Source organism: Hypanus sabinus, chromosome 27 (assembly GCF_030144855.1).
Source record: "Hypanus sabinus isolate sHypSab1 chromosome 27, sHypSab1.hap1, whole genome shotgun sequence".
Taxonomy (NCBI): Eukaryota; Metazoa; Chordata; class Chondrichthyes; order Myliobatiformes; family Dasyatidae; genus Hypanus; species Hypanus sabinus.
In genome coordinates this window covers 22,557,471-22,584,420 of record NC_082732.1, presented here as the reverse complement: position 1 = coordinate 22,584,420, position 26,950 = coordinate 22,557,471, and the positions used below count along the sequence as shown (strand labels likewise).

The 26,950-nt window shown below is 37.0% G+C and overlaps 1 protein-coding gene across 3 annotated transcripts in view; it reads left to right on the top strand.

The window, feature by feature from the left end:
* The first annotated feature begins 4,673 nt into the window (after positions 1-4,673).
* Positions 4,674-26,950, top strand: part of spen (spen family transcriptional repressor) — a 91,744-nt gene continuing 69,467 nt past the window's right edge. For all 3 annotated transcript variants that reach the window (XM_059951920.1, XM_059951919.1, XM_059951918.1), the window contains exons 1-3: positions 4,674-4,963; positions 16,758-17,078; positions 19,331-19,801. In XM_059951920.1, the coding sequence (XP_059807903.1) occupies positions 4,881-4,963; positions 16,758-17,078; positions 19,331-19,801 (875 nt within the window). In that variant the 5' untranslated portion in view covers positions 4,674-4,880. The remainder of the gene's footprint in view (positions 4,964-16,757; positions 17,079-19,330; positions 19,802-26,950) is intronic.

Here is a 26,950-nt window from a genome sequence, read left to right as displayed (position 1 = left end):
ATTGAGGGAAAAACTATTAGCATGCTAGCCAATGATTTGATCTGGAAAGGACATGCATATGGGTGTCCAGATGAATTCACCCATGAAACATTTCATGGATACTTTAAGGGTCGTCAGGAGAGCATCAGAACTTTAAGGAAATGTGATAATTTTAAAGTAACTAAATAAATGCTAATAAACAAAGTTAATTTAAGCTCCTTGTGTATTCATTTTTAGAAATGGATGAAAGTAGTTTCCTAAATTGCACATGCCATTAAATCAAGTAACAAACATCGATGTTTGGAATAATACAAGCAGAGAAACGATAAAAGACATTCACAATATGGAAGAAGCTTATCTAACTGCTAGCATTTAGAGACTATGTTTTGCATTTTAGAAACCTATTTTTCTTTTAAAGGTCACATGATGAACTATCGTTATCAGAAAAAAAGAATTCAAACACATATAATTAAGAAGTATTACAATACTGGTTTCTGGGAACCAAAAATAAAAACAATGCTGTAAAAACTAAGGTCAAGGAGCATTTGGATAGCAAAAAAAGCCAGTATTTCATTGCAGTTTGAACTCTTCATTAGATGCCAGTCTGTGACAGGAGATAGTTGATACCAATTCTGTTCTTGGCGGGCTTCTCCAGAAGAGTGCTCCAGAGACGGATGCACAAGCACCCCTGCTATAATTTCTAAGAGAAAATGAGGGTTTCTTAATATGCTCTTCCTTCTGAAGAAGAGTTGAAGTTTTCTCCTGCTACCCCATTCATATTTATTCCTCTATGGAGATCCAAACCAATCTGTTGATTGTTGTTTCTGGGAAGTTACCATGCACAAAAGTTACAGGAACCATTATCTGTGTAATAAGGACAGGTTGAACAGATCAGGACTTTATTTCCTAGGGTATAGGAGAATAAGAGAAGATTTGATGAGGGTTAAATGTAAACAGGGGTAAAATTTAAGGTAAATGCATGCAAGTTTTTTTTCCCCACTGAGGTAGGGTGAGATTAGAACTAGAGGTTGTGGATTAAGGGTGAAAAGAGAAATGTTTAAAGGGAGTTTCTTCAGAAAATGTTGAGTGTGTGCAACAAACTGACAGAGTAAGTGGTGGATGCAAGTATGACTTAAGAGAAATTTGGATAGGTACATGGATGGGAGGAAGATGGAGTGCTTCTATTCAGGTTCAGGCTGAAAGGCAGAATAGGCTGAAGGGCCTATTCCTGTGCTGTGTTCTGATTCTATAACTAGTGATAATTGATCATTGATGTGAAATGCTTTTATGCATAGATGCTGTTCATCATGCAGAATATTCCCCTCTATTTAAATAGAGGAAATAACCGAAATAAAGGGACAATCCATATTGGGCTGAATTAATTTTACCATTTTTCTTCTGTTTCCACCAAATTGACATGGAAGGATATTTGGTTAGAGACCTATTGTTAATTAAACAGCTCCAAACAATTAAACGTTTTCCAAACAATATTTGGAAAACGTCCATCAGTGAAGTTGCTAATTTCTGAAAAGACTAGGAAAATCTTCAATCTTACTGATATGTGAATTCCTAAGGGAGCATTACATAGGTTGAGATGTTTCCATGAGTAAGAAGGCAGAGTTAGAAAAGAAACAGTCATTTAAAGCTGTGTAACAAATCATTTTCACCAAAGGTGGTTAACTGCTGGAGTTCTGTACCCCAGAAGTTTGAGGAGACTAATACCTTGGGGAGTTGAATACATTTTTGTATGATTACACAATTGAGGGCTCTCTGGAACTGGCACAGGTGTGGTCTAGGGCAGTTCAGCCACAGGACAAGCTTAAGGGACGTACCCTTGTTCCTATTTTGTGGCTTTGTAATAGAAACTTACATTTTTAAAATACAAATCAGACATTCAGATAAAATGTTCTTAGTATCAAGGCACTTGAAGCAATGTGACCCATTTTTAGATCACAGAGAATTTCTGGAAACCTCAGTAATAAACATAAAATACAGCAAAAAGTGTAGTAACTATTTACAGTTAAACCAATGAATAGCAAACAAAGCCAGTTTGGAACAAATGTACATGGTTTCCACAAAACAAAAAGGTAGTTGCTGGGAAACCACAAAACTGGTTGCTGGGAAGCAACTACTGAATTTGATACAAAACATCACTAAGTACACATATAAATGGAACATGAAGCTAAATTGCAGTTCTGTTTAGGACCAGTTTAGTCAGCAGAATGTAATCCAAAGACATATACATGTACACACCAGCCTTTGGGGTAACATTCTTCTGTTTTTGTTTTATTTGGAAAGGACAAAATGCACAGGTCAAAGAAGTGTTAACCAAAAGATGCCCAACTACACACAAGTGAAGACTGCAAAGGTAATTTGGGTTCACTATCATTAAGTAAAATACATGCCATATAAGGAAACTCCAGAAAACACTTTCAATTTTGCTTTGTGATGCATTTTAATTGGTGTTCACTTACAAAATTATTTATTACCAGCCTTCACAAATAATAGAAGTGGCTGATTTTCTATATCAACACCATGTTCCTGCAGAAATGTCATATCCCTGATGCTCGAAAACATTTGAACAGCTTAACATACACCTGTATTCATCTGGGTTTCTAAATATATTCCCTTCCATACAAGAATTCTCTTTTTTAATACCCTGAGTCTACCATAGACGATTCAGAGAAAGAAAACAAAATCAGAAATAATGCAAGTGCCTCCAAAGGGCATTTTCTAAAAATACGTGTAACTAAAATAAGACCCAATTATCAGGTACACAAGACACAGTGCAGTACATTAGTTAGATCAAAAGCTTCCATTTGGAACAAATTCTGAATTATTGTTGTTTAGCACCAAACACAAATCCAAAGTTCTCCGATAACTACGCCATTACCCTTTTTATGTTCTGCTTTTATATTACCACTATCACAAAATGCAACCTTATTGCGTGTGTGCCAACTGCAGAACATAATTGCAGCCTTTGAAAAAGCTGTAAGCGTATGAGTCATGTACTTTACAGCCTTGCCCTTCCCTCCTCGGTATCTTGCACCAAAGGTCACTATGGCTAAATACCCAAGAACAGCAAACATAATCCTTGATTGATTATAAAGTACATAGGTCAAACAAGTAACCTTTCTGCAACCAAGTTCCATTTCCGTCTCAACTTTGTGATATGCAGCTAATTTCCAGAATATCAAACACGTTATATAACTGAAACTTTTCTCCCCCCCTTGATAAAAATGGGCCTGCTGAAACAGCAGGCATTTGAAACCGCCTATTGCACCATTTGACACACAAACTGAATTCAAAGAACATTTCGCAATTTCAATCAGCATTTAAAACTTAACCCTCCCCCCCCCCACTAACAGCTGATCGCCGGAAAACCCGTTTTAACACGAACCCTCCACCCAAAAAACTATTAAACTTGTGATTTTTTTTGGTCTCAATTTTACAGCAAGAGCGTGAGAAGCATGTGACCCGTCAGGCTATGTCTGTACATATGTTTGTAAATGTATGTTTGAATGGTGACGTAATGATTAAATACAAAATTTAATAAAGTATTTTATATTGGTCTCCTTTCTGAAACACTTACTGTATTGTGGTATCACTACCCAAACTGTTGTCCTTTCCCCAGAGAATTTTCTTTCTCTCCAACCCGATATAAATTTAACATATCCTAAATTTAGCGATCTTGTAACAGTTGATCTGTACAGGTTGGACGCAAAGCCAGTTTTATTTAGCAATATGACTAAACGAAATAGCATCTTCCAAGAAAGATCACACTTTAAGATCGTATAGGGCTTAAGTGCTTGTTATTCCACTATTTTAAGCCACAAGGTAGTCTATATTTCTGGTATTCCAGCAGTTTCTAGGCGCTGCACTCCCTGTTAGGGCAGCAAATTGGGTGCCACAAAATGGCGGACTCTCCAGAACTTTCCATCGCCTTAAAATGGCGCCGATTGGAAAGGGAAAGGGGAGGGGAACAAAGACAGGGACAAAGGACTGAAATGGACGATATTCCTGTTAGAAAACCCCACGAACACACAGCAGTTTTCTGACAAAGCTACTGGTAACAAGCTCTTTTTTTTTGAAGGTTGTATTTCCTCAAATCGGTCATTTCGGCGTTCAAGCCATCTAAAATCTTCCCATATCGTTCAGAACATCCAAAATCTAGTATTAGTCGAAGGACACGAATTAAACAGATCTATTCTTTAAATGGAATAGTGGATATCCCTGGAACTGCGCTCTCAGATTCCTCTCTATTCATCGCGCTCCGGCGCCGACAGCAGCCTTTCCAGAACTTTCCTCCCAGTCACTAGACACCAACTCTGCACATTTGCGCAGACAACACGCCAGACCACTTTTTTTTCCCCCTCGCTATCTTTCTGCGCACGCGCACTTCTGCTGCCGCTGTGGAGCCTTTTGCGTCGCGCAGCGGGGGGGGGAGGGAGGGGGAGGCGCCGCGCCCACTGCGCACGCGCGGGTTCCGCAGTTTCAGCCGAACGATGGGGAAAAGATAGCGCGCGCGCATGCGTAGACGGCGTCCATTCTTTCGGCTGGGAAGTGGCGGGGTGAGGGGGGGGGGGGAGGGGGAAGGGAGGCGAGGGTTTCTCCACGCGTGCGTGGAGCCGAATCGACCCGGGGTTTCGTGGCGCTTGCGCGCCCGCGGTCGCGAATTCCGCGCATGCGTGGTTCTCCTCAGTATCGGGTCTCGGGACGCACTGTTAGCGTCTCGAGGAAAAAAAACGCGTCAGGTCGGGCGGCGCGAGCGAGGAGTAAGTGTGTGCGTTAGCCTAATGGTGGGATTTTACCTCAAGGATTAACCCGGCCTGGGGCCGCCAGCAGCCAACCCCGATCACGGACTTTCACACACTGAACGGGGGTCCTATGACTCGCTAAGGATGGTACGAGAAACCAGGCACCTCTGGGTGGGGAATTTGCCGGAAAATGTCCGCGAAGACAAGATTATCGAGCATTTTAAGCGGTAAGTTGGCAGTGCGAGAGATGAAGTAAACACTCTTTTTTAGTGTATTATTGTGTGGGCCCGGCTTCGAGTCCGCTCGGGTAAATGAAACCGGAGAAAGTGCCGGCGTCTTGCTGCAGCTGTGTAGGTGAGATCCATATATATACACACACACACTGCTGATTAAGTTCACATCCTCCACTTTAGCAAAGCAGGTCAGAGGCGGCCCGACTGTATTCCTATTGTTGTGTGGCATTGCTACAATCTTGAGGCGATCTCCTTATATACGCTCACTCATGTCACCAGACAGCTTCGACGAGCTCCGCAGAGAAGAAAGACCGTGCAATTAAAAAGTGAAATGGGACACAAACACGTTTTGTCTTTTTTCCCCCTCATTCTAGTCAGCTACTTAGCTAAATCGGTACTTTTTTTAAAATACCGCTGTGCGCTGCAGCGTGAAGTTTGCAATAACGTCCAGTTAATGCTGGAAAACGTTATGAGTTTGGGAAGCTCCAGCCCCGTGAGAGGGAAGGATGTGTTTTTAGACACATGGGAGCTGTAATGGAGGACAGGACCGTCTGTGGGAAACAGGACTGGGGGAGGGGAATCCTGCACAACACATTTGCTAATAGCAAAGGGGCCGCTTATCTTCGATCAGAAGAAGCTGCTTGACCCTGCATAGCGAAGAAAGAAAATTTGCAGGCTCGTGATACACTTCTGCTGGCAGGAAATATGCCATTGAAATCGTTTGATTAAAAATACTAAGTTTTAGGTGCCATGCTTTCAAATGTGTTCCTGTTTCTCTATGATGAATTCTGATCTTTCAGCCGGAGATCTTGCACTGTATTGCATTTTCCAGAAAGGAATGAGTGATCTGAGTTTCAATTGAAAAAGGTTCGAATTCGCGTGTATGGATGGAATTTGGGAAATTGTACCTAATTTACTTTTTAAAACATGGCTACGTTGCGAAAGCCAGTCGCAAGTGTGCATACTGTTTGCTGCTAACTTTAACTGTTATGTTTTAATCAGCGGTTGTATTGATGTAGAGGGTAATGACAAAATAGGGATACTGAGCGTAGCGTGTGGTGCTAGCGTGAGTAAAATGGCGGATCCCATTCTCGGCATCATACCTCACGTTTGGCATTTGAAATGTACTTTGTCGGAGGATGTGTAGCAAAATCTAATTACCATATTGTGTATGATGCTATGACTATAATGTTTGACACAGTATTTTGTGAAACAGTATGTTAATGGTCTTATAAATTTGCTTCCTTGATCCCTATTACGTTTTTTGAACACAAAAGACATACCAGAACTGTTGGAGGGTGCATCACAACTATTCAAGAACAGAAGCTAGCTAACTTAAAATAATACGGGAAAGCTCATCGATTTTTTTCCGTGGAAATATCGTTATGAACTGCACAACGCACTAGGGATTTAACACCGATTTCATTGAGATTAGCAGACCTGATAATAAACCGTGTGTTGCTTGATTTAAAAGAACACGATAAATCTTAGTTAAACTAACCACGGTTGACTTGATCTGTAAGAGTTTTTATCTCGTGTTCAAAATGGTGGGAAGGCATCGAAAATCATTTCATTTTTATTCTAACAAATGGAAAGGGGCCGAAGGGTTGGACAAAGATGCAAATACATTGTTACAAAACCTCTACACCTGACTTCTCGCTTTTTGACAGGAGTAGGAATGGAGAAGGAACTGGTATTTGAAAGTCATATTGTGCGATGGAAAACAAATGGTAACAAGGGGATCCGGTATATTTTGCCAGCATTCCGCGTTTAGATAAAGGATTTTAGTAAAAAGTTTCTACATTTTAGATCAATGCTTAAGTCGCTTAGTTACAGTTGCTTGGTGATTTGTCAAAGTTATCAAGTTCGCAGTCTTAAGTTACATCTAATTACATAAGATCTAAGTCTGGAGTTTGTCAAGAATCTTATATGAAGTAGTAGAACATGCATTTAATGACTGCAATAAAGATGAATTTGCCTGTTCTATCTCCCATTTATAAGCATCGATTATCTTGCGTTTTGGACGTTCTTTATGTCTATATTTTATATATTCGTTTACTGGTGTAATGTAAATTCCATCATTTTGCATTACATCACTTTTATATGAACGCATATAATGTGTCTTAATCTTGACAATGTCTCCACGTGGATGCGAACGGGAGCACATCTACAAGTGCTATAAATACGTTTTTTAATAAATTCATCTTTATATTAAAATAGTTTATTTTAATTCTTTAAGAGGCAGAAAAACATTCTTGCAGTTTTTAGTGCTTTATCCCAGCAGATTGGACGAGCAAAAGATCTGTAGAATTAAAACAATTTTAATACGTAGTATACTACCACAACGGTTATAAGAATTGAAACGATTTGTGGTTTCCAGAATCTGATGTCTATATTCATATTTAATTATAGAAGAGCGCGGTATCTCTGTATAACAGTTTGAAATGCAAATAAGCCAGTTCCCACCCCTCCCCCACTGGAGAACGCGAGAAACGCATAAGGGGGAGGGAGGGTGCAAAAGGCTTCAGAAAGAAACGATCTGGAACAGTGTTCTACTTCAGGGGAAACATACAAATAAGCTTGTGGTTGTGAAACAAAGCTCAAGCTAATTCATTGTTACAATATTCAATATTTGGTGTATTTAATACTTACCATTGTATTTGCAGCTTATGTTATTTTGTAACAGCGTGGAGAATCGTTGGAAACCTTTAGCTTAGCATAAAGTGAATCTGTGTTAAATAGCGTTTGATCGACGAGTTTTTCTTCCGTCGTACACCGTTGTTGTATATTTAAGAAATATTTTAAAAAAAAGTAGGAGCAAGGCGGGCGAATTCAGCGACGGTAGCCTGGATGCTTTCTTCAGCAAAAGGAAGATTTGGCATTAATGTTTCAAATCGTTAGAATTTTCAAGTGTACACTGTTGTCATTTTTTGTGCGTGTAAACAGTCTGGTCTAAGAAGAGGGCGTGGCCTCCTTGTAATCTGGTATATGAAGAGTGTTAAATTGCAGTAGAATCTAATTGGAACAATTATTAAATTCAGGAGAAATGTTCTTATTGAATTGAATACATATTAGGTTTAATCTTGATTAGTTTGCATTTTAAACTAAAGCACTTTTATGTAATAACTTAAACTCGAAAGTCCATTTTTAATAACAGAATTATTTTGTCAAGGCGTCATTGAATGAAGTTTTTTCTGATAAAATGGAAGGGCATAAACTTAAATTTACTCTTCCTGACCATTTATTATTATTAAAGATAGCTGTTGCTACTGATATGGGAAAAGGTAGATTCATTCCAAAATCTGAAAATTGATTTTACATTCCATGTTGGTCTGGGCTTCTTCCTGGGATCACTTCACATGATTATTGTATCAGGAATGCAACTGACACTACTGCTCCTGCCCCATCTCCAAGAAGGCTGCACCTACTGTACTGCTACTGTTCAATAAATTACTTATGCATAGTTTGTGAAAGTTTCATCATTGTGAGAACATTTTAAATTTCATTTGTCTTACAATGGTCAAACTAATGATGGAATCAAATTCAAATAGGATATTTTCTATTGATGTTAGTAGTCTAACTACCTTAGAACAATCTTTAAAATGAATTCAGCATGTGGTATCTGAAAAGTGTTTCTAATCCATGTGTACATGTTTTTTTAGAGATAAAGTGAAGTAAATTATGCACAAGATTGTAGAATGAAAAGTTTGGCTTTGCATGGCTAGCAGTAAAAAGATGAATAATAAATCATGACTTGTCCAAAATTACTGGCTCCAAACCACCAGTTAAGGTTTGTTGGCACAATATTTAACAAAGGTGCCAGCTGGTCCTGCTGCTGTGTCTGCATTTGGTTTCATATACAAGGGAAACAACCTTCCTCCTAAATACAACTGTATTGTTCATACTTGCATACAATTCCCTATCAGTATTTTTTATCTAAAATGCAACCTTTCAAAAATATAAACCAATATTGACTTTGATTTACAATTGGTCTGCAATGGATTCAAGCAGAGTGATGAAACCTGCAGCAAAATCTTGGGCTGACACCACAATGAAGGAAGAATATAGCAGTATATTAAAGCTATGATGTATCAAAATCAGATTCAGATTTAACACTGATTTATATGACATGAAATTTGTGTTTTGCAACAGTAGTGCAATGAAAAGACATAAAATCATTTTAAATTACAAAAATAAGTCAAAGTAACAAGATTGTGTTCATGGACCATTCAGAAACTGATAACCGAGGGGAAGCAGCTGCTTCTCAATAGTTGAATGTGGGTCTCAGGCTCCCGTCCCTCCTCCACAAAGATTATACTTTATAGTTCATCCAGGGGATAAACAGCATCATTTAGCTGTAAGTACTTTATATCATAACATTTTGTTAATGATCTGACAAACAATAAGCTCTGCAAGCTTTACCTATTATTTACAACTTGTGTTGTTGTTCCTTTCCACACCTTGTGGCTCATCGGCCAGCAACCTTGATATTTCTTAACATTTGTCTATTTTTTACGAGGCGAAGTGCTAGCTGGCCACTCAACCTAGCATGGATGGAAAGCGGAACCACTTGCCTCGAAGTCTGCTATGATGCCATTAACACCACCAGCCAGATTTTTTTAAAGTACTGTTTGGCAATATTTTACTTCGATACTACACCACAGATGTATCTTAAGCAATTCACTATAATCTTTGTTGTGCACTTAAATATTGAGGATTTCATGCCTTTAGGTTGTTTACTCCTTCATGTTATGCTGCATAATGAAGTTAGATAATTGTCAGTTTTGGGGCTGGAAAGAACAACTGTAGCTAAGAATTCTACCTGGACAATCAGAATTGGCGTTTGTAACTGGAACACATACAATATACAAATATATAAAAATACAATATAGAGCATGCGCATACTTGAAATCTTGAAAACAATTCTAGTTTGATAGCATTTTGAACAATGCAGTCATAATTGTACTGTAGTGTCTCTTGCCCATCTGTTCCCCTTGTATGTTTATATTTATCCCTTCTGCTCTTAATCCAGATGAAGGATCTCATTTTCTATTTGTTCCAGATTGCAGTATTTGCAATCTCTTGTGTCTCCAATATTTTTGTAATGTTGGATTAATTTGTTGAGTAAATTACCCTGTCTCTGCTTGCTAAATATCTGACAATTTTATGTGTTTTAAAAAATTGTGAAACCACCAACCATCTTTAAAGTATCAAAAGTAGACATACAAAGATGTGTATACTTGGTGTGGATATAGTGTGCATTTACAAAAATAGTATTTTGTAAATTTCGAATTACTTGTTTCATATTGGCTAGAGTGGAGACGGTTGTTTTAAACAACAGCAATGTATTTGGATCTATATGGTTAATGACGGCATGGATTAAATAATTTATAATTTCCTGTAATCTGGAAAAAGTCTGGAGTATATTGCTAGCAGTTGTTTGGTATTTTATGTATTTAGCAGATACACATAAGATTTTTACTGACTAAACAAGTCTTGGTCAAGATATGATCCACTTCAATTTTTATGATGCTTATGGATGCTAAGTTATCTGGAAATTTGATTTTAATAGTTAAGTAGAAAATTAGAACATTGTTTAAGTATTGTAACTCAGATTTGTCTTTTTGCCCTTTTGAATTTAATATTGAGACAACTCAACTGCATCATTGTTTATCCTACTATAAAATACAACCCAAGTTTATGCAACCTGTTATCACAATTTGAAAGAATATTTCATCTCGTGAAATACAGGACATAAGACCAAATGAGATGGTCGTGAATCTTTATAATAATGTTGTGATGGCTGAATCACTAAGTATGTTCAAAATTGAAAGAGATTTTAGATTTTAGTGGAATCAACAGTTAAGAAACCAGACAGGAAAGTTGAGCCAAGACCAAGATCAGATCAGCGATAATTCTACTGAATGGTGGTGTAGGCCTGAGGGGTCTTTTTTAAAACATGCTTTTGTGTTCTTATCCAATTTCAGCAAAGGTAATTTTTCTTAATTTCTCCTTGTGCAACTGGTTGTCAGACATTAATATTGGTGCTAGAACACTTGGTTTTTTTTATCATACTAAAGAGGCTGAGTAAATGGAAACAGCTATGTTGTTTTGTCCATGGAATGTATTGCCTGAAATAAAGGCAGCACAGATTTGTTACTGGAAAATTGCATGTGACTAATTTGTATAACTGGAGCAAGCAGTGGCAGAAAGGGTGTATGTTAAGTTTGCATGTTAAGGCATAACTAACAGTGATGACATTTGTGCTGCCTAAGTGAAATGTTGCCACCGTTGTAACATCAGAAGAAAAATTGACAATAAGTTTATAAGAAGTAAGGTTTATAGTTAACAAATCAAAAAACTGGTCTCCTTACGCAACATCATGGAGCATTACATTTTGGATAACTTTTTTACTTGTCTTTTATTGCTCATACTTGCGTACAATTCCCTATCAGTATTTTTTTATATCTAAAATGCAGCCTTAGAGTTCTTTTGCATGGCAAGGTGATTTCGTAATGCATGATTCATTTTGTATGAAAATTGATACAGCATTATACAGGTAGTACCGAAGATTAATTGTGGTATTTTTGGGACATCCATTTCCTTGTTCTTACATTATGAGTAACTGCCTTTAATAATTCTCAGCTTTGTTAGATGGCCTGTTTGTCTGATTTCTACATGCTTTGGTCTTTATCATGTCTTATCAGAGACATTTAAAAACCCCATGTATATCAAATCTGCATATGCTGAAAATCTGAAACTGAAAATGCTGTGAGCAATCAGCATGTGAGGCGGTATCAATGGAGAGAGATGAAGAGTCATTGATCTAAAAGGTCTCTGTTTTCTCTCTCCATAGACACCCTCTGACCTTGTGAATATTTCTGGCATCTATTTTGTTTCAATATAAGTTAAACAGGTCTGGTCATTCAAAATTCAAAGTACATACATATATGTCACTATGTACTACCCTGAGATTCATTTTCTTGCAGGTATTCACAGTAAGTACATAGAAACACAACAGAATCAATGAAAAGCCACACACAACAAAGATAATTCGGTATAGGTGTTGATTATTCTCTGTCATTTGTTGGATTTTTGAAGAGAGCTTTGGAAATTAAATGCTACATTGAGTTGATAGTTTTGGCCACTCTGGAATATCACCAATAGGGCAGTTGGAACCATTTTTATATGTGGTGTAAAGCTCAATCTTTTAAAAACCAACAGTACTTTCATAATATGGAGTGCTGCTTTGCAGAGATGTGGTCTAATGCAGCCAAAAGGCCTCGATGCTACTGTTGCTCACTATTGCCACTTGACTGAACATACTTTATTTGAATGGGAAGGTTAAGCTCGATCAGATAGAACCAGAGTAGAGCAGTGGTCAGTGGGTGGATCTCAGAACAAGTTCTGTTCACAAAATGCCACAGCCCAACTGTAAATATTGTCAGCTTTAAATTGCTTTTTCAATGTGTGGCATTAACATTTTTAAAACTAGTAATATAACATATTAAACAAACCACTATTAAACAAAAATTAATAGACCCTTTCCTTCTCCACAATCAGTGAAATCTATGGATTGTAGATTCCATGTCAGGTTAACAGATTCCTGGCTATACCACTGGATTCCGTAGTGAGGGAGCGACGGTTTGAAAACCTAACTGTATTTATGATGAGTAACCCACCATTTCTCATTTTCAAATTTTCATTGTGTTTTTAAAGTGATAATTTCCAAGTCATGTAGTCTTCAGCATATATCTTCACCCCGTCATGTTGATCAAGTTGCTACCATATAAGCAGGCGTTTGAGAGTTTCCTATTTATCACCCCCCCCCCCCCCCGAAGCGAAACAAACCTGCAGATAGTTGGCGTCTGAAAAATTATCTTGATGCTGAAAACACTATTAATCCAGCAACATCTGTAGAAAGTACAGATTGTTTCATATAGTTTTGTTTTCATTTCGTTTTGAAAATTGTCAAAACTGGGAAAAAGGGGAAAAAAAAGTTTTGTACTCTTCGCACCGCCCTCCCTGTACTAACAATCTTCTGTAACATTAGCTGAATGTTCCTGGTGCAGAAGTACAGAATTTGGATAGGATGTGCAGATAGTTTATATTTGAGTTAGCATAAATAATTTCTTCACACATTAAGTCGGACATTGTTTCCTTTCAAATGTTGCCGTTGTGAAAACAGAATTATTATTGCGCGTAGTTTAAGAAGTAAACTTAATTTAAAAAACCTCGAATGCGGGATTTCTGCAGTAGTCGAGCAGTTTCTAGCTCCACATAATGTGCATTGTGTAAAAATGTCGGTGTGGCATTCGCTTCTCCCAAGAGGCTTGCCCAGAAGCAAACAAGGCAATTTATTCCGCTGATAAACGTCACTCTCGTCGCATCACGAATTATTTACAAACATATAATCGCATTCATGGAGATCTTTGTAAAAGTTACTGGATAAAAGTGGGAAATCGAACTACCTCTCTACTTGCAAGAAAAGGAGGATTTTTAAACTATATTTACTACGTAGGGAAGCAATTGCAAATTAGAACATACCGCATTGAAACTGCAATAGAAGCAGATCATGTGATATCCTTTTTAGATCCACCCAATTTCTGAAAGGTAGATTATTTGATGACTGCACCCAATGAAAATCGTACAAAGACTGATGTCCTTGAAATTAAAAAAAAAGGATTGCTTTAGGGAGAATTATGTTCGACGGGATAGAAATAACTGATTATCTTGAGTTAGCGCAATTGATTTACTACAATGACCCAATTTTGAGTTTTTCCCCCCTTCACCTCCCGCCATTATATGTGTCCGTTTGATGCCTGTGATATGTCCCGCCATTTTACAGCATTGCACCGCTGGTCGGCTGCGAGACTGCAGCAGTCGGGAGAGCTTGTTGGAAAGCAGCCACGAGGTGTGTCATGCGGCCAGTTGAACGCGTCAATGAGGAAAAACACATAAATAGCTGCTCTGGGGATTTGCTCAAAGTCCGGTCGTTTGTTTAAACGGCCTTGGTTTCTGAAAGTACACACAAGTCTGTAAACAGGTCATGTATTTGAAAGTGGATTAAAATGAAAAAAAAATCTGATAACAGCAGTCACAGAAATGTTGGTGAAAATATGGTATTTTACTGCCTGCGGTTTTGTAATTACTGATGCAAAAACGTTGATCAGATTAATTCAAAATTGTACCTTTTATGCGTTATTTATGTTTGTACAGTCACGAATTGTCATATAACATAGCTGTAACTATTTCTAGTAATAGTAAAAGATTTACTGAAACTTAAAATAATTCTATAAAGATAAAACCATCCCTAATAAAATCTGTACAGATTCCACGTTTATCCGCAGTTTTACCTACCCCCCCCCCCCCCCACTGAACTGCTGACAACAGTTTTTTATTGAGTATGATAAGTCTTGAACAGCGTAGCTGAGAAACATTTAGGGTGCAAGAACAAGCCCCAGTCATCTGAGGTTTGAAGAGCAATTTTATTTCTTTATGTAATGACATCTCCTGGAAATACACACAATTGCGTTTTGGAGTTGCCAAAGGAGTTGGTGGATCAGTAGCATCCCAAAAGAAACTTTGTAGGTATTTTACAATAACCTGTAGGAAATTAGCAATCTTATACCACCAGGTTGTAAGAGAAACATGTTTCCATATTGTGATAGTTGAAAATGAGATTATATTACCTCTTGTAATCAAGAAAATGATCAATTTCAAGTGCCAGAATGCAGTCAAAGAAAGATAGTGTCACAACAAAATCATTATTGGCTCGGAGGACGTCATTTGGCTCCTCATCATTATTGGCCTTTACAAGAACAGCTCACTTCCTTGCACTCCTCACTGTCCTGCAGATTCTTTCCTAGAAAACATAAAACAATTCTAGGCTAAGATAAGGACATTCCAGGAGAGAACTGATAGAAATCTATTTTTTTAAATTAATGCTTTAAAAGAATAGGTTGTACATTCTGTTGTATTACTTTTAGCATATTCATTAGTAATAACATTATCTTCATTTTGCTTTTTTTTTACAATGTAAAATTTTGACCATAATCCATTTTCTAAGTTACAAGCTAAGTCCCAACAATATACTCTTCAACAAGTGGAAGCTAGCAATTTAATAAGAAAAAGTGGAGAGGGGGCAAGTGGAATGAAAATCATGATGTGACAATTTAAAGTTTCTTATAAGAATTGTTCAGCTGTGTTGGACATTATATATTATGTTTTAGTTGACTGTAATGAATATTTGCATATTTAATGAATATGGGATAGCACAGTAGCATAGCAGTTAGTGTAAAGCATAAAATTGGGGTTCAATTTGCAGCGCTGTCTGTAAAGGGTTTTTGTGTTTTCCCTATCCTCCCACATTCTGAAGACATTAGACTTAAGGTAGTAAGTTTTGGGCATGCCAGGTTAGCCCTGGAAGCACGGTGACACTTGTGGGTGGACCCCAGCACATCTTGAATTGCATTGATTGTTGACACTGAATAAGTCATTTCACTGTATGTTTCACTGTTTCAATGTACATTGTGCCAAATAAATCTGATCTTTTATCTTTATCTTTTTGAATGAATGGGATCATTTTAACCGGGAAAACAAAAATCTTATTTTATGCATTGTAGGAACAATTGAATTTCTGTTTCTCAGCAGGTTAAAGCACATTGATGTTTCTCTGTTTAAGAATTTAGCAGGAGCCATTGTTCCCATTGGAATTTATTTGGTGCTGTTAATCATCAGGATACTGAATGCATATCCTAAAGCATCAATGAATAATTCGCTGAGGAATGGGAATATGGCAATTATCTGGGACTCTTAAGATTATTAATGGAGTAAAACCGATAAGAGATTGGAGGAAGTAGGGACTCTGATTTTGAAAGTGAGAATAGGAACAAGGAAGAAAAGCTACCAATGGAATCAGTGATTCATTTCAGTGAATGTTGGAAATATACATGATTGCTATTACTCTGCTCTGTTCAAATTTCTGCATCAGATGTAAAATCACACAGTTAATTTCATTTGAGGTTTTCTTTACACAGTGTAAATTAGGATCTTATGTTGACTTTGATAGCAAAATATTTATGTCCTCAAATCAACAATATTACGTATTCATTAGTACCATGGTCTGGAATCTGGTGATCAAGTAGAGAATACTTGCAAGAAATTGACAGTAATTTAGAATTTACCCCTGTCCTCCATTCTTTGTCCTGTCATACCATATATAAATACTTTCTTCATGATGTTGGCTATATTTTCAGAAGAGAGTATAGATATTAGCTAGAGGATATAGTTTTAAAAAACATCAAAATTAAATTCATTGTAGATTCCTGCAGCACACCATATTCACACTAGCCATCAAGACAGGCATTAATCCCTCTTTTCTCTCTGACTCCTTTATCAACTCTCCTCTCTTATTCTCCTGAATAACAAATTCATTCACCAATTAGCACATCTTTAGCATGTGAGTGGAAGCACAACTGTTGGGAACATGGGTTGGAGAGAGGTGCGGGTTGCAGGAGAAGAATGATGCAGGGACTATGCAAACTTGACACAAAAACACCCAAGGCTAGGATTGGTTGAAGGGTCTCTGGAGATGTTAGATGTACTAATTGCTGTGGTGTTTTGCATTGGTATTGAATTTAATACAGTGTTGCATTTAATTTTCTTCTTTACTTAAAAGGAAAATAATACTGTTTAAATGTTGCAATATTATGTAAAATATTGATTGTAACTTGTCCTGGCTAGTTTGTGTTTTACATATTTATATATTTTTTCCTCTTTCTTTCAGATATGGCCGTGTGGAAAGTGTTAAAATTCTTCCCAAAAGGGGCTCAGAAGGAGGAGTGGCAGCCTTTGTGGATTTTGTGGACATCAAAAGTGCACAGAAAGCTCATAATTCGGTCAACAAAATGGGAGACCGGGACCTTCGAACGGATTACAATGAGCCTGGCACTATTCCAAGTGCTGCTCGGGGATTAGATGATACCGTTCCTATAGGAACTCGTACTAGAGAGGTTTCAGGGTTCAGGGGAGGTGGTGGGGGGCCAACATATGGACCACCACCATCACTACATGGACGGGAAGGACGTTATGAACGGAGACTTGATGGGTAAGTTCCAAGGTTTCTCTAGGCAGGGTGTTGATAAATAGTGTGAGAAGCAGCAACTCATGTTTAGGTTCCCAGATGGATTTAATGAGGAAATCTATACATTCGTGCCGTTGTTGGATGTGGAAGAGCATTGAAACCAGTAGCAGCTCTGGCCTCTTCGCAGTGGATCTATTCTGCAGCTGGCTGGATGACTACTCCTGGGATAAGTTTGGTTAGTTTGATGGAAGGTTTTTATCAGTTACTATGGAGTTAACCCTCGTAATAAGCTTCCTTTTTCTCCATGGATTGCAAGCAGTTCCCTCTGGATGTATCCCTTCGATTGAGTGGCTATGATATTGCATCCTGGTACAACCAACCTGAGGAATACTATGGAGTTACTAGACCTACTGTTTGAGACAATATTGAAGTACATTGAAGACTTCCTGCAGTATCATATTGGCTTTGGCTTAAGTGTAAGATATTGATGCACGTTCTTTGGATATGAAATATTTCAACGAAGATGTAGTACTCTTTGATCTACTACTTTCCTTGAAGGATATTACAGCTAATGATTCTCAACATGAATTTATTTGAAGGAAAACTGAAGAATTGAGAACGTAACACATGCAAGGGTCTACGTATGTACTGTCTATTTTGATTTATGCCATTTGGATCTTATGGATATTTCTGGTCCAATGATTAACTTGTAGAAGCTTTTACACATTTTGGAATTTCACTTTCCTGCATAATGGAATGGAGGGTATTATCTCTTCAACATGGGATTATATTCATCTTAAAGTAGTTTTATGGCAGTTTGGATTACCTGGTTTGTGTTTCGTACTCTTCATGATTCTACTTATTGTACCAGTGGACAATCAAACAAGGGAAATCTATTAGTGGATACATTACATTTTTAACTTTCAGATCAAGTATGAAAATATTATAAGACATGGCAACTGACTGCTAGAAAATGGATGTTATGTACCTACTACTAGAAGAAAGCTCTGTGCTCTGGGAGTAACGGTTATAGTTGCTTAATGTCAACGCGAATTGGGATACATCTATTTACCATCATACATCAATCTGAACGTACTCCGCATCTCAGAAAGGTCTTGGGGTTTGGGAGTTACTATTAAACTTTGGGAGCTATCTGTTTGAGGCGAATGTACGTAACACTGGCAATGGAAATTTATCTTTCTTGGGCGTTCAGTTTTCTTGATACAATCCCCAAATCAATGCGGCACTAGCACTATCCGAAGTTGGATTACCCCTTTAAGAGGGGACCAAATTGGGAATGTTTGTACACTTTTCTCTCCCTAGATTTAATTGGGATTTAGGTCGTGTTTACTGCAGTCTAAAAAGGTTGGTATGCCCTGCCATGCGTATCTTAGCCCCTCTCCTAACCCAGTCAACCCTATCTTTCCACTAACTCCAGTAGTCATTAGCAATGCTAAAAATTCAATCAGCACTTAGCCAATAGAATCTCAGTGTCTTGCACCTCTGTTAGCTTCTTTGCCTGTCTTTGTCTTTCATGGATTAGGAAATTGTGTTTTTTGTGTGTCAGCTGATGGCAGTAATGCTTTGGAATCAGCTTGCTTCTTTTCATTGCTGAAAGGTCAGTGTAAAATGATTCTGCAGTACATTGTAAGCTCGGTTCTATACCTCGCTGATTAAGTCAACTTGACTCTATGCATAGTTTAGTGGCTTTGCTACTCAGTGTTTTCTGTTTTCTGAAACTGTAGAATGTCAACAAAAAAGTAATTCTGTTATAATATTTTGCATGGAAGAATTTTAAAATGGGAAGCAATTAAAAAGTTATGCTTATAAAGTAATTATGAAGATTATGAATAGAAATATGGAAATTCCAGAATTTAAAGTAACTACATGAGTTGGTATATTTTTACTAAGATAATGTACAGCAAATTAATTAGCCTTTGGTAAATGGCTTCTGCAGTAATGTTTTCCTAACTTTACTATTTGAGAATAGGAAATATAAGCTTAATAATTAGTATATTATCAACTGTATTAGGAAATGATGGTCTACTGTGAAGGATAAAAATTGAAAGCATTCAGCTTTTTAATAACCGCTACTGAATATAATGCTTTTGCCAATTTCTTTATTGTTTCTATATATTCACTAGCTAAAAACCAAATGCTTATCTTGCTGGTGTTTAGAGGGAGCAATTAGAAGATCTTCATGCTGTGTGGGGAATGCTTGACTGATTATCTTTTTCTTCATTCCTCTTCCCATCCCTTCCCCTAACAAAACACAGGGCTTCTGATAACAGGGAGCGTACTTATGATCATAGTGCCTATGGACACCACGATCGTACAACAGCAGGGTTTGATCGTCCCAGACATTATGAACAGGATTACTATAGAGATCCTCGGGATCGAACTATACAGCATGGAGTTTATTATGGGTCAAGAAGTCGAAGTCCAACTCGATTTGAAGCTCATGATCCACGTTATGAACAAAGAGGGAGGGAACAGTTTGCAATTTCAAGTGTAGTGCACCGAGATCTCTACAGGGAAGATATTACTCGGGAAGTAAGGGGGAGACGCCAGGAAAAGAATTATCAGCACAGCAGAAGTCGATCCCCACATTCCTCACGGTCAGGAAACCAGTCCCCACAACGACCTAGCCAAGGACGGTCACGGCGATCTCCCAGTGGCAGTGGGTCCCGGAGTAGGTCATCAAGCAGTGATTCAGTCAGCAGCAGCAGTAGTACCAGCAGTGACAGGTAGGTGGAGAGGAGCATACCACAATTAGTTTCCATCAACGCATCCCATTTGCCGCCAGAATAAAGGGGATCATTTGGTCGCTTTCACTAGTCATCAATAAAGGTGAAGTGTACAGATTGGTAATTCAACATTTAAAAAAATTGCTGTTTTTTATCTATGTTACCACATGTTGTTTTATTATGAAGAATTCTCAAAAATTATTTAAAAGAAAGGAATGTATTTTTTGCATAATCCATCTTTGACAATGTGTATGAAATGCCACCGAGATAGAAAAATAACTTGGTGGTGTTACTAGGATTTCAATGAATATGCAATGGTAAGAATGTATAACCTACATGCCGTTTTTATTAAGGAACATTGTTAATTTTACAAAATGTTAGTCATGGAAGTATATTTTGTGTAGAACACAGAATTAAGTTGATGCTGATGGCACTAGCAATTTGAGATTATGTAGGTTTTTTAACCACGTGAAAATTTTTTTGGTAACAATACTTATACGTTTGAATGTGGATTTTTCTCACAATGATACTTAGTTTTGGGTGATTTGGTTTAGTTGTGTCTGGTTAGTCTATTCAGATGCTTTGGAATTAGAAAATTTTGCATTTCAGTTTTTCATTTATTAATTTCTGTTTTTTCTTTCAGACTTTATATAAAATTACTGGTGATAGGATAGCAATATTGAATTTTTTAGAGCAGTGAAATCTTTTCTTTCCCCTCAACTTGGTAATCCATGTATTTAAAGTACAAAGTGTTGTTTAGCATACTGTACACCCGTCTGTTTTTTGAGAAGTATTTGGAGCAGAATGATCAAGATATCATGTCAGTTTTTAATAAAAATTGTAGTGAGAAAGTATAGCTTGTATACTGCATTTTTGTTACGTTTTAACATTTCGCCTGATCCCTGCTAACTATGTGGCATCATGGATACATCCGATCCTATGAGTACATAGTGAAAGATTACATTTACTACCTTTCATTTTACTATGATTACTATTCAGATTATTTTAAATATTATACCAGTTGTATTCTGCTGCTTGAAATGGTAAAATGGTGTGGTGCATGGGCTCTCAGCTTGAAACACTGACATACAGGAATCGTTAGTTAATAAGCTCACTTAGAAAGACCTGCCATACCTTAAGCATATCAAAGATTTGTGACTTGCATTGTTGGTACTGCATGGTTTAATTTGCATAGCTTATATCATAACTCAAATATTTCTACAAGAATACATTAAATCTAGGGGTTGATGCAGTGGCAGTAGAGTTAACAGGTAATTAAGATTGGTAGAATAGGTTGCATACCTCAGTGTAATCTTTCCAATGTGTTTATGTTTTTAAAATGGTCAATGCTGATTTGTACATTATACATAAGCTAACCCCAGGCTTACTTGCCTAGTTTTTTTTAGCATATACTGCTTTCTCATCCTTGGATGTTTAGCCTGCTTTTCTATTTTCTTAGCTTGGATCTTTTCTTAGTATTGGCTATTTAGTTAAGTTTCTTAATTTTAGATATTTCTCATGCAGAGGTATATAGTTTACATCTGTTCCAGTAAATCCCTTCGTACGTTTTAAGACCCCATTTAGTCACTTCTGAAATGTTTATTAAAGAGAAAATAGTTCCACTTTTGGTTCAAGTATTATTCTTGTTGCAATTATATAATGCCATTGATAATTCAGAAGTATATACAGTACTTCAAGTGAGATCTATCCAAGATCAAACGCAAGTTTAATGTCACTTTTATACTCTTTAAATTTATTTCTTACATTGCTTTGATTACAATAAATGTGTAGCCTTTATGTTCCTCATGCCAAATTGTACAAATCTTGTTTACCCATTTTAAAATTCATTTACTATTTACACTGCAGTTTTACAAGTTACTTTCCAGTAATCAGCATTGATGTTGATTAGTATTGTGATTATTAAATTGTATTTCCAAGTTATTATGAAAGTGCATTAAAATTGGTGACTCCAATACCATTTACTTCGACACATAATTTTTTCCAATTTCACCAAACTCAATAATTTTTTTAACTCGTAAGTTTTCTGTTCAATTGTTAGCTTACTATGAATTCTGCTACTTGTACCTTAACCTCAGGTGTGCTACCTTAGTTATTATTCTAGTATGCTTTGGACTTGTAGAATATGAAATATACCTACCTTCGGACTTTTATCCAGTATCTATAACTTCTACCAAGAGTATTCAAGAACGACCTAAGCTTTTGAAATCTGTACAAAATTGCTTTTTAATATTTTTTTTTGGCCACATAATTCAGTAAAATTTCCAGTGATCCAGAACCCGTCAGTGTGAATAAATAAAATATCTAGAGACTTGAACGGTGAGCACTCCTTTTCTAATGTTTGCTGCTGTCAAATGAAAAATCCATTTAAATTCTCTGTGTCCAGCAGCTTTGATATGATTGGGCTGACAGAACAGCTCATTTCCCTTAAAGAATTTTGGAGTCAGAATATTGGGAGGCAGTCTGTAGGTCATTTTAGTGAAGTGCTGAACAAAAGATTGTCACATATGAATCAGAATTAAAGACAAAATGAAATAACCCAAACTTTAGAAACATTTTAAAATCTCATATATTTTAAGATATTTGTCATATAGGGAAATTGCAATGCATGAAGAAATTTGCTGTAATTATAATTGTTTAGTCAGAATTGATTGTAATATCATGTAACTGAGTTTGAGATGTTGAAGTGAGGCTGGTTTGCAGAAAGACTAAATTTAATTTAGTTCAGGCAATTCTTGATAGTGTTGGAGCAGACTGAAAACTGCAGTTACAAAAGAGTACTGCACTACTGGCAGCAAGTTCGGGATTTTTATTAAATTGTGCATGTGTGAAATGTTGCATCGCATTGTTAAAATGTATTATACAGGTAGTTGTGATGCCATTAATAACCACAAAATCTAAGATATTATCTTATTTTCATTTGGCATGTTACTGTTGAGTTTCTGATTCAGTTTTCCCATTTGAGTATTGCAGAGCATTATCTGTTTGCGTTCCTCTTGACACCTTTTTTCCAAATGGAATTTTATAAATTGTGCAGCTTCTGTTAATTCATGAATTTGGAACAAAATGATGAGATATAGCATCTTCAGAAGTGTATGCCCTTTTAAGTCTAGGGAAGGACAGCAACTGTGTGTAAGATATGTTAACTTGGGCAAATTGATTCCTTCTGAGTAAATTTCTGAATAGCCTTTGGTTATAAGTAGATGTATGTTTAAAGACTCATCCATTGTACTATCTGTCATAGCTTTTCAAGTGCTTTTAAGAAATACTTCCTTATGGTAATATACTATATATTTTGATGCTTTCTATAGGTCTGTAAGTACATTGTGTATAAATACAGTTTGCTCTGAGAAAATTGAGAATTTTGTGGTGGCGTTGAAATCAGTTTGTTGTTCCTTTACAGAGCTATAAGATAGGTAAAAGTTAAGGGCACTGATTCTCTTGAAATATGAAACTAAATCATGTTCTTTTATTGTATAAATATCACACATTTGTACATTTCTACCAGATAAGCTGAGCTCTTAGAAAGAGCTGTGATGCATAACACAACATATGGATTTTGTTGGAAAGGACATTGACAGCTGCCACTAGTCCTAGGGTTATATTTGGCTGTGCTGTGTCATATTTATTAGATAGCTGTTTAATCAACTCCTTTCCTAAGCAAGTTCACCATAGGTTCAGGATTCAAAGTCTTTAACATTAGCCACCACCACACCAACCTGAAGCCCTTGCTGTCATTCCTCCTAACCATCCCAAATGGGAAAAACTAGTCTTACATAAATGTTATTGTTTTAGTAGCTAAATTGTTTTAGCTGCTGAATCTTTGCACTGAAAATATCCAAGAAATTCTTAATCAACTAAGAATTGGTAATAATAAAATAACAGTTGACATCTATTGCTAATGTAATATAACCATTACATATTTATGATATTAGTTAAATTTGTGGCTCAACATCATTTTATTGTCAAGTAAACAACATGTGAATTTTCAAACAAGTACTCTAGCTGTTTTCCATTATAGATTTCATTCTGTACCTTATTGCTCTTAATTCATGTGTATATGAGCAATGGAAATGGTTTAGTTAATTGGTGCTATTCTGGTTAATCCTCAAAATGCAGAGTAGGAAATTCATGGCAGAAAAAATAGCATTGAATCTCCAGTATTAACCAAATAAAGAATATGTTAAAATGTGACATTACACACGTTTGGATGTGTTTTGATTTTGGCTTTGCAGTGTAAAGAGTCATTTAAATTATTTTTGCGAATCCAAATGACATTGCATTAAAAAAAAATTTATGTGAGAGTTTGTTAAGTTTTGACTTAATACATGCCTACTGGAGAGAAAAGTCTTGTGAATGCTGAGCCAAAGGAAGAGATATTAGTCAAGGAGCAAAATGGTGCATATCCTAGAACACATTTCTAGAAATGGTTAGTAGATCAGGCAGCATCTGTGGGAACAGAAAGGTTAATAGTCCCAGTTAAAACCATGATGAAATGCTCTATGGAGATACTTTACACAGAGTCCAAATGCATCTGCAATACTGAATTTTAAGGAAGTTCATTGAACTGTATGGTTTTCAGATTTAATTGTGGAATTACTTACTAGAATTGTACAGTTCGGTCATTTTACTTAGAGATACAGCACAGTAACAGGCCCTTCTGGTTCACTAATCCCTTGCTGCCCAATTATATCCATGTAACCAATTATTCTCATAACCTGTATGTTTTTTGATATGCAGGGGGAAACCAGAGCACCTAAAGGAGACCCACACGGTCATGGGGAAGTCATGCAAATTTCTTACAGTTAGTGATGGAATCAGATCCATGTCTTTCATTGTGCTGTAATAGTGTTATTCTAACCACTATGCTACCATGCCACCCATTTATTTATGAAGTTGCAGAGTCAGTGTAAATATCTAGTCATATAAAATGGATAAAGTTCTTTTTAGTTTACTTGATATTGGCTTTTTTTCTTGCTCCTGTTCACTTAACAGGGAATGGGTTCAGTTTTGGTCACCAAGATGATAAGAGGCATAGATGGAAGTGTATAAGGTTATGAGAGATATAGGAAACAGCCAGTACCTTTTTCCCAGGGGGGCAATGACCAATGCCATACGGCATCTGTTTAAGGTGAGGGGATGTCAGAGGTAGTTTGATTTTAAACACAAGAGTTGTAAGTGCCTTGAACACATTGTTGTGGTGGTAGTAGAGGCGGATACAATAGGGACTCTTAGGTAGACACATGGACGAAAGAAAAATGAAGGGTTATTGGCTGTCTGGAAGGGAAGGATAAGATTGCTCATTGAGCAGGTTTATATAGTTAAGCCCAACATGTGGGCTGAAGAGCTCATACTGTGCTGTACTGTTCTACGTTCTATTCATTATATTGCGTATATATTGTAGTGGGAATATCATTCCTATTAAAAGTGAACTAATCTAAGACCATTTGTGGTACAAGTTAAATACATGATTTATGCTTAATAGTTCATAAATGGAACACAATACTTAGTAGGTTGGGCAGCAGGCACGGAGAGAGAAACAGAGTTAAATGTCTCAGGTCAATAGCCTTTCATTGAAATTGGGAAAAGTTAGTGGTGAAATATATTTTAAGTTGAAAAATGTTGGCACCAGAAGGAAGAAATAAGGGAATATCTATGATAGGGTGGAGGCAGAGTGATGAGATGATTGAAAGTGAAGGTAAGTAATAAAGGCATTATGCTAGTACCCACTGAGAACCTTTAGAGCATTGTCATTATAGAGTTCTTGGTCTTCCAGTGCGAACACTCACTGTTACTTTATTTACACACAAAAAAAGCATTTACTTAGACTGTATCTTACTATGATGGGAATCTGGTGTGAACCCTTGCCCTCCCTTGGTGCATATCTAACAATGAAATTGTCATTGTGAGGAGACTGCCAATGAGGTCTGCTTTTGGGTGGGCAAGGTAAGTAATGCAGCTGTCAAGCACTGAGATATTTAGGCTCAGGGCTGCACTTTGACTGGCACTGTGAATACAGACCATTGCTGGGCACTGGCAGCACTTTTTCTGTGTTTACAGACTTCCTGTTTCATACGGTTTCCCTCATTGCCACCAGTTGAATGTGATTGAAGCTGTCATCTGGCTTTCACTTTTGTTTTCCTCCACTGATCATCCAAGCCCAGAGGCGGGTGATAGTGTTTTCCATCAAGTTGAAAAGATGAGAGAGCCAGCACATGGAGTAGGTGCTGTCAATTGCAAAACAATGGTTGTAGCTGCAGGCCAGAAAGCAATTCTGAGCCCCATCTCTCAGTGCTGAGTGACCACATTGGCCACCTTAGTTTGCTCAACACTAGCCCTCACAGGTAGGTTCTGTATAAGTCAGTGATGTGATTTGTGCAAGGATTCCAGCACAGAAATGCACAGCTACAAGGGTAGAAGTTCATGCCAGGTTCCTTATACAGGATCATGGGACATACTGCATCTCTCTCTATTTGATGCTGTAATGACACCTTTTATATCACCGATTTCAGAAATGCAATCTGAGTTTGCATCAGTACTAGTATAATAAATAGCAGAATGTAGCAGGAGATATAAATAAGGAGATAATGATTAAGAAATTACCAGCAAAAAAAGAGATGGCTGAAAAATCACTTAAGAATGCTAGGGTTCTACAAAGATTGGAATTACTGGCTACCTGAAATTGCTGAAAGCATTCTCTAATCCAAAATGCCTTAATGTACCTTTCAGAAAATGAGGGATATTCCTTGTATTTGTATTTGCTAAAATACAAGGGGCTGAAGACAGGTTAAGCTGGATTAGATAATTAATGTGGCACACAGCTGGAAGCTCTCGGTCTCAATTGTAGGTAGAACAGAAATAGAAGTAGTAGATAGATTTGAGCTCTTTAATGACATGGATTTAATCTCCATTTTTAATGAGTGAACAGTTAAAATATTTAGGAACTGGATTGGTTTACCAGTTTTGATTCAGTAAAATGTATATTTTTCATGAAGTAGTTCAGAACAGTGCATTTTCTGGCTACTCCTTTCCTAGGTAGATAACATGATGCACCAATAAGGTATCCAAAATTAGAAGAGAAAATTTGATTTTTTTTTGTATATCATTATTTAGCTAGTTTTTGGTGTCATT